Here is a 17,878-nt window from a genome sequence, read left to right as displayed (position 1 = left end):
CCACAGTGCCCAGGTCCAGCCATGGCTTTTTATTTAGGAAAAATTCAAATCTATATAAAAGTAGAGAATGGAATAACGGACAGAATCCCTTCCTCTCCTAGCTTCAACAACTATCATCACCTGGCTCATCTTGTTTTATACTCTAACCTACTCTCGTCCCAGGGCCAATTTTAAAGAATAGAGAAAAGTTATTGATTCATGACGAAGGCTGAGTGTGCTGGGTGTACTGGTTAGCCAACCTGTCAGCCAGTCCTTCCAGCCTGCCTTCCAGGGCAGGGAAATACCCCCCCCCCCCCACCTTCCAGTCTCCCGTGCAGGGAGGTGCAGGGTGAAGCGATGGCCCAGAGATGACCCAGGGCTGCTCTGAGGCTCTCTGTGAGGGAAATGCATGCATTCTTAGGTGTGCATGTATGTTTGTAAGTGTACACACATCTGTGTCACCCTGGGCATGTGATTCACCAATGAGCTTAAGTGCATTCAGTATAGGAGGCTCTTCGAGACGCAGGGTAAATGACAGTTTGGGGGGACACTGAGAGAGCATCTGTGTTAGGAACAGGGCCATCAGGAGGCTAGCTTCTGTCAAAAGGGAGGAGACCGGAAGGGCTTTTCAGAAGACTCGTGGACGGAGAGTCTCTGCATGGAGATGGGTGGAAAAGATGCATCCCCAGCAGAGCTGTGGCTGCTGTGGAATGCAGGGCAGGAGGATGGTGAGCAGGGCCCAGGCACACAGCTGGGGTTTTCACCGATGTTCCAGACTTCGTTCCCCAGGCCTGGGAATAGCCCACGCATGGGGAATACACCTGCTCATGCAGCTTTCATCCTGACTTCTTAGACTCCAAAGATGTGAGCATTTGCTATAAAGAAGAAACCCTAATTTATCATGAGTTTAGTTCCATTTATTATTATTAAAAAATTTTTTTTGGGGTGGGTTGTGGAGCTTGAATTTTGGGCTGGGCGCTATCCCTGAGCTCTTCAGCTCAAGGCACTCTACCACTTTGAGCCACGGCGCCACTTTTGGTTTTCTGTTGGTTATTGAAGAGCAGAGTCTCATGGACTTTCCTGCCTGGGCTGGCTTTGAACCATGATCCTCAGATCTTAGCCTCTTGAATAGCTAGGATGACAGGCGTGAGCCACCAACGCCCGGCTAGTACCATTTATATGAGAGGATTCTGGATCATGTTCCAACAGGGAGAGAGGCCTGCTCATGCGTGTGGGTACATTAGCCCTGAACTGAAGAACTGGGTGAATCAGAAGGATGGAGGCACGCAGAGAGCAGTTAGGGAAACACACATCACCTACAGGCAGTAGGCAGCGCAAGATGCATCAGACAGCACTGCAGGGAAGTCCTGCCTGAAGCCTCGGTGGCCCCGCCTTAGAATTTGGAGGTCACACCCCTGCCCACTCTGGCTGGGCTTAGGTTAAAGGACTTCCCTCTGTTCTCGCTGTGTTCCAATACAGGACCACAACTATCACAACTGAAACCTCACAGGCCACCTGTTTGGTCACAGCCTGAAATGTTCTATTATTTCTACAATCCTTTATTGAAGTGGATGAGAACAGACAATGACGTCAAATGTAATGGGACAACCATCCCATATGGTCAGTCAGGTGTGGTTGCGAGGTAGGGCTCGAGATGTCCTAGCTAGACTGGGGTCAGACTCTGCAGCCCAGCAAGGGGAGGGCAAGGAACCTCTTCTTCACCAGCCTAGTAGAAGTCTGACTTTTATTTAACAACAAACGTTTAGAAATAAGATGAATGAAATCACTTGAGAGTAGGATACATAAACAGAACTTCAATGTAGAAAAAAAGGCCCTGCTGGGAAAGGGGATGAGGAACACTGGAATTGTCTCAGAGACACACAGAAAGCTCACATTGTCAACAGGATTAAGCTGCTACGGATTCTCCCCAGAGCATCACGGTTTCATTTTGCTCAGCCTGAGATCTCGCTCGATTTCAAACTGTCTGTGGTCCACTCGGTCTAGAAAGGCTTTCCGTTCAATGTACCTGGAGGAAGATTAAAAAAGCACTTGTTGAGTAGAGTCCACAAGAAACTTGCACTGTCTCACCCTGGGGACAAACCGGGGCCTTCCCCGTACGGGGGAGCAGACTGCAGCAAACGCAAGCAGAGGGCCTGGCAGTTCTAGAAGGACCGAGGCTCTGTCACCAACATCCAAACCACACCTAAGGACGAGTCTGGCTTAGATGTGAATGCAAATCAAATGTAAAGGACAGGGCAACAGCTTATCAAAGGCAAAGTAAACTGGAGGTTCAGTGTCCAAATATCATTCACCTCTGTGACAAGACTAAGTGAAAATGGAAAACCAGTCAGCTTGGTTACATATGAGCTGGGCAATGCTGGGTGAGAGACTGAGCCTCTCTGAGCTTCATTTTTCGCCACAGGAACATGGTGATGCATATCCTGGCCTTGCAAGTGAATTTTCGTGGCGGGCGAGGGAAAGCTACATATTCTGTCCATTCCTCATGACACAAGGAGTCAATGGGGCAGAGAAATGACTTCAGAGCACTACTATGTGCTAAGAGCTGTGCCTTGGATTGTGCGTATCTGACCACCCCTTGCTTATCATCCTTGTTGTTCTCAACTTGGTTGGGCCAGGCTGCTTCAGCCAGGATGACAGGAGAGGCCTTTCCCTAGTCATTTCAGGAATGAGATAGTGATCAAGAGCTTCTTCCTCTACTGTCACAAACAGGGAGGATCCCCTTAGAAGGCTGGTTCTCTGCTTTGGCTCTGGGGCCAAAGTTGGTGATCCCAGGCAGGGTGAGAAGGAAGGAGGGAAGGGGGGAGGGAAGCAGGAGGCATGCTGGTGAGCAGCGAGGCTGGCTGCTTAATGAGACACAGCTGCATTTTAATGTACCTTCTAGCCATAAAATATGCTGCAATTTGCTTGGGGGGAGGAGATTTCTGCTAATTAATCTACCCAGAGAGCAAAAGGACCATTGAAAATGGGAGACATAATTGAATCTCTGCACTAATTTTTCTTTTGTTGCATGGCAGAAAATGTGAATTTGTCACTGGCAGGTTATTATGTTTATGGTGAGAATGCTACCAGGGTCAGAAACCTGTGTTTCTTGCTGAGTTCAGACCTTGATTTCCCTCCCAAAAGCATCTTGTGCAGTAAGGCCCCTCTTACCTGTTCATCAACTGTGCCTGCAGCCAGTAACCCCATACACATTACCTATGGGGTTGGCTAGAAGGCACTGAGTTACAAATCTTGACTACCACTGGCTGGCTGTGTGACTCTGGGCAAGCCACTAATAGTTTCCCAATACACAACAACAACAACATCCAAGAAGAATCTTCCCTAGGGAGGGCTGCTGCGAGGATTAAATGAAATTGTGTACATAGTGTTGAGCACAACACTATACACTACGGTATTCTTTGCCAGTCCTGGGGCTTGAATTCAGGCAGTGGGCATTGTTACTGAGCTTCTCTTGCTCAAAGATAGCACTCTATCACTTGAGCCACAGCACCATTTTCTGTTTATGTGATACTGAGGAATCAAACCCAGGGCTTTATGCATGCTAGGCAAGTACTCTACCACTAAGCCACATTCCCAGCCCTCCACACTATGGTATTTTTTGAGCTCTTTTGATCAGAGCTAGTGCTCTACCACTTTGAGCCAGAGTGCCACTTCCAAGTTTTGGGTAGTTAACTAGTTTCTGCCTGGGCTGGCTTTGAACTGTGATCCTCAGCTCTCAACCTCCTGAGTAGTTAGGATGACAGATGTGAGCCACGCAGTGCCTGGCTAACTCTATAGTATTCATGAGATTCCTATTGTCTTAGAAAACCAGCCTCTGGAGCAGAGTGCTCTGGAAGACAACACACAGGTTGAACTGGGACATCTGTTATCAGCAAGCAGTAACTATTACCTGGATAAAGAATTAAGCTGCCAGGTCAAAATGGTCAACAAGGCTGGAAGGGGTGGATCTTAGGTTTGACATAAATCCCCACGTTCAGAGTTAACAGATTTACGAAGTAAAAATACAGGGATAAATTCGAATTCAGACTCTCTGGAAGACAGGGATGGGGCAGATACTGTAGACTTCTTCTGATAAAGGGAAAAATGGGGAGTTGAGTACTGGTGGCTCACGCCTGTAATCCTAGCTATGCAGGAGGCTGAGATGAAGATCAACTTTCCTGGGCAGGAAAGTTCATGAGATTCTTATCTCCAATTAACCAGAGAAAAGCCAGATTTGGAGCTGTGGCTCAAGTGGTAGGGTGCTAGCCTCAAGCAAAAAACCACAGGGACAGCATCCAGACCCTGAGTTCAATCTCCAAGACACACACACACACACACACACACACACACACACACACACACACACACACACACACACACACACACACACACACACACACACACACACACACACACACACACACACACACACACAAAGGGAAAACTGGGGAGCAGTTGGACATACAATGGAACACACACACACACACACACACACACACAAAGGGAAAACTGGGGAGCAGTTGGACATACAATGGAACGATTCACCCTTTCTATTGCAAGTGGCACCACACAGGCCTGTAAATAAAACTGATAAGGGAACTGGGCACAGTGGCTCACACTGGTAAGCTCAGTTAGTTGGGAAGCAGAAATCAGGAGGATCACAGTTGAAGGCCAGCTTAGGCAAAAAAGTTAGCAAGACCCCATCTCAACAGATAAGTGGAGCATATTGGTTCATGTCTGTAACTCTATACGCACGAAGATCATGGACTGAGCCTGGCACTATGTAAAAATGTAAGATCTTATGTGAAGAACAACAATTAAAGCAAAAAAAGAGAATGTGGCTCAAGAAGTAGAATATCTGCCTGACAAGCACAAGGCCCTGAGCTAAAACTCCATAGGGCCAACAAAATTCAGATGGTGAGAAATGTATGAGTTTATTTCTGGGCTCTCTATTCCTTTCAGACTATGTGTGTCTGGATGATGATGATGATGATGATGACGACAACGACGACAACAACAACAACAACAACAACTTAGGCCTGAAGCTTACTGCACAGGAAGCAGGTGTGTGGATAGCAGAGTGCTTAAACTGGCCCTTGGAAAAGCTGGTAGAAAAGTGGGGTGACAAGATAGTGTGATGTGCTGGTATTGTCGGTTTGGCACCAGGGATCAGAGCTTGCAGTGCTGCTATCTGCTGGTATTAGCAAGGGCCAGGAGGAGGAAGAATGAATAAGGCCTTGCAGGTTCCCGGAGCTCAGTGGGTCCAGATGGCTTTGAGATCACAGGCGCAAACTCCATGATGGGCACTAATGAGGCATGTGAAGGCTGAGTTGGGGCTGTGGGAAGCCTCAGGGAGCAAGGAGGGAACATGTGCAGAATGCAACCGGATTCCCAGGGGACAGCCCTGACAAAGGCCATCCAGACAGGTCTGGAGACGTCATTTCCCAATTCCCAGCCACCAGCAGCTGCTAACAGGATCCTTGTGACAGTTTTGGTTCACCACCAAGAGATGACCATAAACAAACAAACCCCCATTGGACAGGGGTTCCTCTAGTACCAAGACACAGAAAGGATGCTGAGGATGAGTGACTCTGATGTTTAGTACTTGTACTTTGGGGCAAGATATTTAATTTTCTGGCCCCAATCTCCTGCTCTGGAAATCAGAAATAAATATAATAATACCTTAGCTGGGCACCAGTGGCTTATGTCTACAATCCTAGCTACTTAGGAGGCTGAGGTCTGAGGATCTGTGATCCTCAGAACCAGCTAGGGCAGAAAAGTCTGAGAAACTGCAAGTGGTAGAGTGCTAGCCTTGAGCAAAAGAAGCTCAGGGACAGTGCCCAGGCCCTGAGTTCAAACCACCCCCCCCCCCCCCGAATAAAAAAAGTCTAAGAAATTCTATCTCCAATTAATCAGCAAAATGGTGAATTGGAGGTGTGGCTCAAGAGGTAGACCTCAGGCTGTGAGAAAAAGCCAACTAAAAGAGCACAAGGCCCAGAGTTCAAGCCCCAGTACAAGCACAAAAGAAGAAGAAGAAAAAAGACAATATCCTATGGATTTTGCAATGGAACAGGGAGACATGCTTTGTAAAGAATAAAACTAAAAAGTTATAAGGATTGTTTTGGAGTTCTTTCTTCTTCTTCTGGGCTGCTTCACAGAGACTCAGGACAGCTGCCACAGAGGCTCTAGAAAGAAGGGCTTGCTGGGAAGGCTGACTCTTCAAAGGCCTCCTGAGCACTCACCCAGTTCGGCTGGCACTCAGGGGTTTTCAGGCATCTTAGAAGTGGGCCGCAGTTCTGTCATAGACCCCTGGCTGACAAGTGTGCTGGCAACTCTGGCTCTGGCTCACTTTCTGTCCTGGTGCTCTTGTGGCCTGTGCCTAGGTGTCTGGGGGACCAGCCTGATTAAGCCCAGCCCGCAGGGAAGCCTGGGGGTGAGGGTGAGGGAGCACAGCGCCCTTTTCTGCTGCTGCTGTTTGCCTGGCCCAGTTAAGAAGCAGCAGTTCTTTATTTTCATTACCAAAATATGCCAATAGCATCAAGGACCTAGGGGATTTTCTAGTTTTTCCTTTCAGAACCAGGTTAGATACAACAGGTTCAAATATCTTTTGGATCTTTCAGCTCAAATCACTTTTTTGGTTACAATTTCCCAGAAATCCAGGACAAAGGAAAGTGGGGGAGTCTTAGAAGTGAAGGACAAGGAAAGGGGAGGGAGTGGCATCCGGGAAGACACTGAGATCCACTTAGAAGGCAGTGGGCTCTGGGGCTGGAAGGAGCCAGTGGTCAGGGGACCTCCAAAAGCACCCAGTTATCATTCTGGCTAGATACCCACAAGACATGCCTCCGCCCACTGGAGAGGAAAACGGCCCCCCGAGGCAGACACAGGTGACAGGACACACAAACTCCCTGTGCTTCACGCAGCCAGCCCTGGTTGCCACGTGAGCACAGACATGAGGTGGAGTGTGGTGAGTTTTGGCTCTTAACTGCACGAAGAAGGAAACATCCTGGACTGACAGAATGAGATGTGGACTTCTCTGTCCTGAGAAATTCAACTGAAAGAAGCCAACTGTCCAATACTTGGTGTGCCACTGCTCTGCTTCGCCAGGGCCTCACTTGCAATGATCTCACGGGCAGGACTGAAAGGGTGGCTATTTTAATGATTTCTTCTCCACTGCTTTCCTTTCATAATAATTATCTCAAGGCTGTGCTGGTTCTGGAAGAGGGACCCCTAGGGCTATTGGAGATGGATTCTTTGGAGAGAGAAAATGAATTTTCTTGGTACTTTCTTCATGCCTCTCTGAGTCACAAAACACCTGGCTTCCAAGTCATTCAGCTCTGTGATCTTCAGTGTGATTGGACAGCAGCCACGTCTGCATTTCCCTTCTTACCATGCCTCGTCCCCTCCGCTAAGCCTGCTGGCCCATGCCTAGAAGCACTGGAAAGCTGTGTTGCTGCTCCATGGACACCAGCAGGACACTGTGAGGAAGCTATGCTCAGCACCCTCAGCACCCAAGTGCTGACACAGGTCTAGAGTGCTGCACGGGCTGAAGGGCAGCTGGGGACCACAGGAAAAGCAGCAGTTCCTTCTGCACAGATGACTGCACTGAGACAGGCATTTAAACTAACTCTGCTTGCTGACAATGATGCATTTGACACCCCCATCTTTTTCTTTTTTCGCCAATCCTGGAGCTTGAGCTCAGGACCAGGGCACTGTCCTTGGGCCTCTCTGTGCTCACAGCACCAGTTCTGCTTTTTCTGTTTATGTGGTACTGAGGAATCGAACCCAGGGCTTCATGTATCTAAGGCAAGCACTCTACCACTAAGTCACATTTCCAGCCCATCCCCATCTTTTTCTTTCCTTCATTCATTCACCATTTTTTTTGGGGGGGGGGGGGGGCGGTGCTGGTCCTGGGGTTTGAACTCAGGCCTGGGCACTGTCCCTGGGCTTTTGTGCTCAAGGTTAGTGCTTTACCACCATGAGCTACATTTCTGGCTTAAAAAAAAAAAAAAAAAAGCAGAAAGAGCCAGAAGTGGTTCTATGGCTCAAGTGGTAAGCGCTAGGCTTGAGCTGAAGAGCTGAGGGACAGCACGTAGGCCCAGAGTTCAGGCCCCATGACCGACAAAAAAAAAAAAAAAAAAAAAAAAAAAAAAATTTGGTCATAGGGTTTGAACTCAAGGCTTGGGTATTGTACCTGAGTTTTTTTGCTCAAGGCTACTGCTCTATCACTTTGAGCCACAGCGCCACTTCTGATTTTCTGGTTGTTAATTGGAAATAAAAGAGTCTCACGGACTTTTCTGCCTGGGTTGGCTTGGAACTGTGATCTTCAGATCTCAGCCTCCTGAGTAGCTAGAAGGACAGGTGTGAGTCACTAGCACCTGGCCTATTTCTGTTTTTTTGGTAGTTAACTGGCGATTAAGAGTCTCACGGGGTTTTTCTGTCCGTGCTAACTTTAAACCTTGATCCTGATTTCAGCCTCTGATTAGCTAAGATTATAGGCATGAGCCATTGATGCCTGACTAGGCCCCCCATGTTTTTGGGTGTTCAGCTCTACTAGGCTAGCTAGTAGGATGGGGGTTTTAGAAACTGCCACAGGATGGCACCTACTCTGTGCTGGGGGCAATTCTAGGTGCAGAAGGCCCGGTCCTAGGTGGCTTACTCTGGCTAATATATGCACCAGCTGGTAAATACAAGAGAGAAAACTAATAGGGTTAAGTGGCAGGGGTGGGTGGAGCTACTCTGGATGGCAAAGCAGAGCTTTCAATGAGAAGACAAAGGAGGGAAGGATCTGGCTGGGGGAGGATCTGGCTAACCCTGTTAGGAGTTTAAGATGGATCAGAAGTGTGATAGGGGGGTTTTCCATGGGAGGTGAAAAACGGCCTGCACTTTTACACCATCATTTCAGCAGCTGGTGGAGAATGGATTAAAAGGTAGATTCAGGGAGCAGACATCTGCAGCTTGCACAGGAGCTATGGCAAGGCAAGACAAAGAGGGATGGGCTGAAATACTCTGTGACATAAGCACCAACTATACTTGTAGGATTTGAGTAGGAAGAGGGAATCAGAGTGCTGCTGAGGTGTTTCTTTTGACAGTGGACAAATAGCAATGGTGGCATGTTCTGCAAAGTCTGACACAGGGAGTCTGTTTATGAAACCTGAGCAAGTATTTGGTTCTGGACAGTAAGCTGATGTGTGGCTTGGACATGCAGATGGAGCTATCAACCAATCACCCAAGACCTAAGACTGGAATTCAGTGGGATGCTTAAACAGAAGATATTTCAAGTCACCAGTAGAAAATGGTAGTCAAGTCTTTTTATGAGCTCTTCTGAGGAAGAAGATGAGGCAGCTGCCTAGGGCTGGGTTCCATAGTTGAAAGCCCGGAGAAAGAAGAGAAGCCAGGAAGGGAGATGAGGAGATGCCCCCAAGTTATATTTCCCACCATTATGGAAAATTTTCCTCAAGAGTTGGCAAGGGATAAAGCATGGAGCTTTCCAGTAAGGCCTCAGTCTTGGCATTGTTAGTAATGGCAGATGGAGAAAGGAATGTAAGCAAAGAACTAGGGATAGGAGAAAGAAAGGAAAGAGACTTTTATTTATGAACATGTAGGGTATTTCTGCTACTTATTTAATTCCCACAACAAGTTTGAGAGGTATATTAAAGAATTCTTACTTTATAGATAAAGAAACTGAGTCTGGTGTCCATGGCAGATTGGTGGAGGGGTCAAAATTTGAATTGTTTATTATAAAATATTTTACAGTGAGAGGAGTCTGCTGTGTGTCCGTGCACAAGTGTGCGCCCTGAAGGCAGGCCCGAAGATCTGGGGTGGAACACAACAGGATCTGCGTTGGCAGATCTATGGTATCATCCAATGGTGGAGGTGGTAGTGGTGCTGAAGAGCCTTAGACACAGGAGGGCAAAGCAGAGCATAGAAGTGCCATGCTGTTAGTTGTTCCAACTCAGTTACGTGATTTTCCATTGCCTGATAAGCCCTCATTGGGCAGATGGCCTTTTAATCTTGTTTTCTCTCCAGTCTGTACTTTATTAACTCTTCTTTATCTTCAACAGGGCCACACCTTACTTTTACAAGACTTGTATTTGCTCAAGTAGGAGGAATGTTGTCCAACCCATATGATCAACACTCAAAGAAGTACCAAAGTATAGTATACAGTAGAACTTTCTCTGCTGTCTGAGAATCCTGTGGGAAGTGAACAGTGAAGCATAGCTTGTGGAGAGATGTGGGGTGAATTTCAGAGCCACTCATTCTTATTGGAGATAACACAACTCACGCTTTTGCTTTGTCCTGAGCTTTTCCTGATAGCTTTAGCTCTTTTGCCTCTGTCTGGAGGCACAGACAGACTGATCTGGATCTGGTAATTAAGCAGGCTTATAAAATAATTTTCACTAAAAAAATTCTGAACAGGCTGTTTGGCTTCTAGACTCATACAAATACTGTTGAAGCCTCATTTAGAAATATGACCCCTAGGGGCTGGGAAGGTGGCTCAGTGGTAGAGTGCTTGCCTTGCATTCATGAGGTCCTGGGTTTGATTCCTCAGCACCACATAAGCAGAAAAAGCTGGAAGTGGCACTTTGGCTCAAATGGTAGGGCGCTAGCCTTGTGCTGAAGAGCTGAGGGACAATGCTCAGGCCCAGAGTTCAGGCCCCATGACCGACAAAAAAAAAAAAAAAAAAAAAGAAATATGACCCCTAGCCCGGGAATGTGGCTCAGTGCTTGACTTGCCTAGCATGCATGAAACCCCAGGTTCAATTCCTCAGTACAAATAAACTGAAAAAGCTGGAAGTGGCACTGTGGCTCAAGTGGTAGCCTGGAGTAAAAGAAGCTCAGGGACAGTGCCCAGGCCCTGAGTTCAAGCCCTATGTCTGGCAAACAAACAAACAAACAAACACAAAACAACAACAACAACAAAAAACAGAAAAGAAAAGAAACATGACCCCTAGGTCAAGGGTTCATACCCATAATGCCTTAGGAGACTGAGGCAGGGAGGTTTTGAGTATGCTAGCCTGGGCTATACAACCTGTTTCAAGTCCTCCAAAACTACAAAGCCCAAACCCAACACAGAAGAACAAAGAAATAGGACCTGTAAAGTAAATCTGTGACTTCTCTTTAATATTATTTAGGTTATTAATATCTTTTTTTTTTTTTTTGGGTCCAGTCGTGGGGTCTGAACTCTGGGCCTGGGCACTGTCCCTCAGCTCTTCAGCTCAAGGCTAGCGCTCTACCACTTGAGCCACAGCGCCACTTCTGGCTTTTTTCTTTTTGCTTATATGGTGCTGAGGAATCGAACCCAGGGCCTCAGGCATGCAAGGCAAGCACTCTACCACTGAGCCACCTTCCCAGCCCAGGTTATTAATATCTTAATAACCTGAATGATTTGTATTTATTCAGGCTGCTGTGGGGCAGGTGCTCTGCAGGGCTTTGAGTGTATTTCATATACACACATTACATGCTGTCTTGTGAGAGATGCACACCCGCCTTCACCACTGAAGGTGGTATTACTGACAAGGGAGCTGGGCCTCGGACATACCTACGGTACTAGGAGGGGCACCCCGAATGGCAGGAGGGGCACAGGACACTTTCTTCTACTGTTGACCTGGAACCACGGACCCACTTCTGTAGTAACCTTATTAATACTTTCCTGGTTTTTCACTCAATCACCAGAAAAACAAATGTGACAAGGAAGGGATCATTTTCACAACTAGATGCAATTTATGGACATCCTCTTTGTATCCTACAGTGGGCAGGAAGGGACAGGGCAGTGGCCTGGGATGATGTCCAAGAGCCTGATACACAATGCAGTTGACAGTCAAGGGTGAAGCCCAACCTGGCCATGATGAAATGGACAACAACAACAACAAATCAGGATAATGCTTTGCTCCTCAAGCATTTGAACTAGTCTGGCTTCTCAGAAGGCCAGATGATTCAGGTTCAGCCAAGGCTGCTAACACTGAGTTAGATTTTAACCATGGGAATACGCCAGGCAACTTACGGTTCACTAGAACTGTAATTCAGCAAACTCAGCTTGACAGATATCACTGGCAGAAAAACAGTTATGTTCTCCCACACCCCCCTTCCCTCACCCGCGGTAGGACTTGCCCCATGTTAGAACAACCTAAGCACTCTCATTTCTTCATTTCCCATGTAAAGTTCCTGCTGGCTCAAACCAAGCACATCTCTCATAAGTCACTTCAAGTTCTTACCCCTCTTTCCCTCGATTATGGATGGCCAGCTCTTCGCCAATCCCTTCTTCCTCCTTGAAGCTCTCCCAGTCCAGTTTGGACTTCTCAAGGGTGCTCATTTTCTGTTTCTTGGCTCCAATTTTCCCCAAGAGGCTGCTCATGCCACTTGGTCTTTTTAAACTAAGGAAAGAGAAAACAGAACGCATGTGGGATGTAAAAGACAGATCTCTTCAATGGTTTTTTTGGATTCATACAGGGTTCCCTGGGTTGGAGCCATTTATCTTAGTGAAAGCCATGTTTATAACTAGGGTTATTTCCTTCCTGGTATGGAGAGCACGGTAAATACAGCAGAATGCTAATGTGCTCTTCCTTCCTAACAGCTCTGACTGCCCTGCACAGGGCTGACAGGAAGCCCTTGCCCCTCAGACCTCTGTGTGCCATGCAACCAGTCTGCTTGCAGGAAAGGAGGGGTGGGGTGGGCTCAGGAGCTTTGGAATCACATGGCTGAGTTCAAATTCCATCTCTGCCTGAATGACTCAAGACTAGTTATTTCAGTACGTCTCTCTTGGTTTCCTAATCTCCAGTGAATGCTTACTCATGGGGCTGTGGCCTACCTTCCATGTAAAGGGCTAAAACAGCACCCGGCCTGGGTCAAGGTGCTATAAGCCCTGGCCACTCTGAATCACAGTCATTGTTTGTGTTTTAAAGTCTCTGGAAATTCTTTTAAGAGTAAGAACCAGTTCCCAGTGCTGATGAGCAAGAAGTCGCAGTAGGGTACAAGGGCCTTTTAAAGGCAGTTTAGTTGCCTTTCCACTCCTGTGAGCTGGCCTGGTTTTCCCAGGAGGTGGGGAACATTCCTGAACACAGGGAATGTACAGCCTGTGCTCTATTTGCTGGTGATGCTATCAGGGGCTGTGGGAGAAACCCCATATGCCCAACTACAAGTCTTGGCAGGCCAAATGTTTCCAGTCAATGCTACATGTATGAGATAAAAGAAGAAAAACAGAAGACAGCTGGTTCTCAAGAAGGTGATATGAGGGGAAGAACTATGAAGGCACATGGCTTTTGATCTTTTTATGAAACTATCTACCAGCACATAGGAAACTAGAAGCTATTTCTGCCTCATGAAGATATGCAGGAGTGTTAAATCACTTAAACACTATGAGCTCATCCTCTGAGTGCTTTCATAGCCACTTTCTAACTGGATGCTCACTATAGCCTAAGCCAAAGAACCATGGGCTCAGAGTTAAAGGATCATCTTCGAGATCATCCAGTATCAGCTTCAATCTAGTCCAAAACCCTGCACCCTGAGAGTGGGCTGACAGGCCAGTGTCCATATTAAACACAAAACTTTGGAGCCAAAGAGTATCTATAATGTTGCTGTTCTATTAACGTAAGTCTAGAGGAAACCTGCGTTCCTGTCAAGTTCATGCCCCACTACACACTGTGCTTAGATCAACTCAGAGCAGGCCAGGCAGGCATCAGCCTCGTGTTGAGCTGGATAAATAAACAAAGTTCAGAGAGGTTAAATGAAACAACAAAGGTCAAACCAATAGAGAATGCAGCTCTGCATTTCTCTGAGTGTAGTGTACTGTTTTTTGTTGTTGTTTGGTTCCAGCCAGTCCTGGGGCTTGAACTTAAGCCTGTGAGCTGTCCCTCAGCTTCTTCACTCAAGGCTGGCACTTGTATTTGAGCCACAACTGTACTTCTGGCTTTTTGGTGGTTAACTGGAGGTAAGAGTCTCACAGACTTTCTTGCCAGGACTGGCTTTGAATTGTGATCCTCAGATCTCAGCCTCCTGAGTAGCTAGGATTACAGGTGTGAACCACTGGTGCCTGACTTACATGGGATTTCTAAGAGGAATAATTTCTACTTCTATCAGCCTATTCACTCTCAATATCCCAGGGCTTGTATTTGATGTGAGCAGCATCCAAGCTATGTATAGTATCTTGCCCTCCTTAGCTTATCTCTCAATTGGTATTATTCCTAGATTACATTATTTATTTAGTTGTTTATTTTATCAGTCCTGGGCCTGAACTCTGGGCCTGTGCACTGTCCCTCAGCTCTTCAGCTTAAGGCTAACACTCTACCACTTGAGCCATAGCACCACTTCCGGCTTTTTCTGCTAATGTGGTGCTGAGGAATCGAACCCAGGACCTCATGCATGCAAGGCAAGCACTCTACCAAAGAGCCACCTTCTCAGCCCTACATTATTTATTTGATCAGTCAGGGTTTGAACTCAGGGCCTGGGTGCTGTGCCTAAGCTCTTTAGCTTAAGTCTAGTGCTCTACCACTTTGAACCACAGTTCCACTTTTGGTTTTCTAGTAGTTAATTGGTGATAAGATCTTCACAGACTTTCCTGCCCAAGCTGGCTTTGAATTGCAACCCTCAGATCTGTTTCCTGAGATGCTAGGATTACAAGTGTGAGCTACCAGCACCAGGCTTTTTTTTTTTTAACTCTGGGCATGGGTGCTGTCCCTCAGCTCTTCAGCTTAAGGTAAGTGCTCTATCACTTGAGCCATAGAGCCACACTTCTGGTGTTCTAGTGGTTTATTGGAGATAGAAGAGTCTCATGGATATTTCTGCCCATGCTGGCTTTGAACTGTGTTCCTCAGATTTCAGTCTCCTGAGTAGCTAAGATTACAGGTGTGAACCACCAATGTCCAGCTACATCATCTTTTTTTGGCCAATCCTGGGGCTTGAACTCAGGGCTTGGGCACTGGCCCTGACCTTCTTTTGCTCAAGGCTAGCACTCTTACCACTTGAGCCACAGTGCCATTTCCAGCTTTTTCTGTTTATGTGGTACTGAGGAATCAAACCCAGGGCTTCATGCATGTAGGCAAGCATTCTACCATTAAGCCACATTCCACATTCCCAGCCCTACATCATCTTTTTTGAGAAATGTTTTTGTGAAGTCTATGAGGAAAATGCTTTTTTGCTGCAAAGTTGTGAGATTGTTTCCAGAAAAAGAAAAAGAGCCACATTCACCCCTTGTTCTGTCACCACTCAACAGAAGGAAGGCACCTGTGCTACCATGCTTGGAGGGAGGGGAAAGCTTTCAGCTCTTCTCTCACTGGGCCATTAACATGGTTTATGACATCCTAACTTGAGAGTGTCTGGAGCACAATAACCTGCCTTTAACTGAGGCTAAATCAAAGTAAATGATGCTCTGATAGCAGCCAAAATGTGGTGTGTGTGTGTGTGTACATACTCATCACTCATCACTAAGTGACTGGAGCCTCTTTCAAACTGTTATGTGGGCCCTGCATGCCTCTCAAAGTGCTCCCGTCCATCCCTTCCACCTTGCTACGGGATTTGAGTGGCAGAATCCTGGCGTCATTCCACCACAACTTTCAGGAGTGAGATTTACCACCACATTTCCTGTCTCTGTGGTTATAGTACATCCATCAGGCTTTCAGGAAGCCAAGACAGGTGAGAGCTGGCTTCTAGGCAGGTGCCACTGGCTTAGCTGTGCAGGAGTATCACAGAGGGCCTGCAGCTGAGAACGGCGCAAGCTAGAAGGAAGGAAGTCAGCTCTGCATATACTGGAAAGCTGGGGGTGATGTCAGAACTCTTCTGGAGATTTCTGTTATCACTGGGAACCAGTGGCTTTTTGTTCTGGATCCTAAGTCACGGGCCAAGGTGCTGTCAGAAGATCTGCTTTGACACATCACCCCAAGACAACAGTGCTTTGTTTTGAAGAATGCTCAGATACTTCTTGTGAGTCAAAGTTCAAAGAAATGGAAATAACACTTGTTCCCTCACAGATTACATCCAGAATATTACACTGAGAGCATCCAGGCTATGATTACCAAGATACTTCCAGTGTTTTAACCACCTCCTCCTAAATGTCAGTTTCTGACCTCACTACCATGAATGTGATGTGGAGACAAAGCTCGTGTAGCAGGCTGGCCTTGTTCTAACTAGCCAATGTCCAGGCCACAAGAGGAGGCTGAGCTCAGTTCACGCTGGCAGAAAGAAATGAAACTTCTGAGATTCCCTTCCCCAGTGTCCCACCCCGGTGTCTCATTCTCTGACAAAGGTAATGCTGGGGTCTTTCCTGCCCCTGTTCCAGCAGTTTCCTTCCTGACCATTCCCATGCTATGGCAAGCAGGGAAGGGCACATCACTGTTTCTCAGCAGTATGGGAGGAAACATTCAATTTTAAGGTTATTAGGATTAAGCCTGGAGAGGGCATGCTTTACCTCTGATGTGCAAACCTCTATGGCTTTGATCTGCATGAACAGATACAGCTGGAGCTGGACACAATAATTTCCTGATCAACACAAATGGATTAATAATACTTCTGGAAATGGACTTTTAAAGAAATGATTAATACAGCTTTTTTTTTTGGGTCGGGTTGTGGGACCTGAACTCTGGGCCTGGGCACTGTCCCTCAGCTCTTCAGCTCAAGGCTAGCGCTCTACCACTTGAGCCACAGCGCCACTTCCAGCTTTTTTCTTTTTGCTTATGTGGTGCTGAGGAATCGAACCCAGGGCCTCATTCATTGCAAGGCAAGCACTCTACCACTGAGCCATCTTCCCACCCCCAGCCTCAAGGGGGGTCCGGTCGTGGGGCCTCAAACTCTGGGCCTGGGCACTGTCCCTCAGCTCTTCAGCTCAAGGCTAGTGTTCTACCACTTGAGCCACAGCGCCAGTTCCAGCTTTTTTCTTTTTTCTTATGTGGTGCTGAGGAACTGAACCAAGGGCCTGAGGCATGTAAGGCAAGCGCTCTACCACTGAGCCATCTTCCCAGCCCTAATACAGCTTTTAACATAGCTCATCATGACCATCTTTTTCTTTATGCAGACCCCTGGGAGTTCAATGGAGAAAGACATAGCTCATTTTCCAGATACTGGTTCCCTGTGGATTCCGACCAATCACAAACACAGCAGCCAAGAGGAGGGGAATGGAATCAATCTGGATTTATTTATTTATTTATTTGTCATGGGGCTTGAACTCAGGGACTGGGCACTGTCCCTGAGCTCTTTCACTCAAGGCTACCACTATGAGCCACAGCTCCACTTTCCGTTTTTTGGTGGTTAACTGGGGACTTTCCTTCCCAGGCTGGCTTTGAACCACAATCCTCAGATTTCTGCCTCCTGAGTAGCTAGGATTACAGGTGGGAGTCTCCAGCGCCCAGCAGACCTGGCACTTAGAAGGCAACGATCTGTGCTGAGCCTGCAGAGGTCAGGTTGGCATAGCATGTCTCTCCCCAACTATCCAGAGCAAGAAGCAACACAGATCAGTGTGCCTCGGTGACGGTCTGTTTGGCTAACTGTTGACCAAGGACTTGGCACACGTTCTAAACCTCTGTGTTCAGCCTTTTTTTTAAACTTCCAGTCCCGTCCGTGTACCACCGCCTCCCCCCCCCCCTCGGTCTCTGAGGGTGTCAACATAAAATCAATTTTAAATTCTTGGGTACCTCCCAGGTTGAAGTCACATTTCAACTTCAAGACACTGGGGGTGGGGAGTTGTGTCAGTCAGAGCAGGAATAATTCCTTTAGTTTTACATCATGGAGGCTTCATTTGAAACAGGTCGTGTCTGCCCCTTTTTAGAAATGGGTAGGCACATCAACCACATGGCTTTGAATGAAACTCGGATGAGCTGGCTCACATATATTTTACGAAATTATTCCCCATCCTTCTCCAGCTTTTAACTGGTACTAAATAAGCATGCAAAATCCTAAATGTAAAGAATCTGGATGT

At 47.0% G+C, this 17,878-nt stretch overlaps 1 protein-coding gene across 2 annotated transcripts in view; it reads right to left on the bottom strand.

Moving 5' to 3' along the window:
- Positions 1–1,709: 1,709 nt before the first annotated feature.
- Positions 1,710–17,878, bottom strand: part of LOC138826703 (craniofacial development protein 1) — a 91,065-nt gene continuing 74,896 nt past the window's right edge. Inside the window, exons 6-7 of one of the 2 annotated variants that reach the window (XM_070021951.1) lie at positions 12,192–12,350; positions 1,710–2,005 (exon numbers count right to left, since the gene is read on the bottom strand). In XM_070021951.1, the coding sequence (XP_069878052.1) occupies positions 1,915–2,005; positions 12,192–12,350 (250 nt within the window). In that variant the 3' untranslated portion in view covers positions 1,710–1,914. The remainder of the gene's footprint in view (positions 2,006–12,191; positions 12,351–17,878) is intronic. The other variant, XM_070021952.1, reaches the window with a different exon arrangement.

This window comes from Dipodomys merriami, unplaced genomic scaffold, assembly GCF_024711535.1.
Source record: "Dipodomys merriami isolate MVZ:Mamm:240054 unplaced genomic scaffold, mDipMer1.0.p SCAF_148, whole genome shotgun sequence".
NCBI classification, from domain to species: Eukaryota; Metazoa; Chordata; class Mammalia; order Rodentia; family Heteromyidae; genus Dipodomys; species Dipodomys merriami.
Note: the sequence above shows the minus strand (reverse complement) of the source record. Positions and strands in the feature narration are given on the sequence as shown.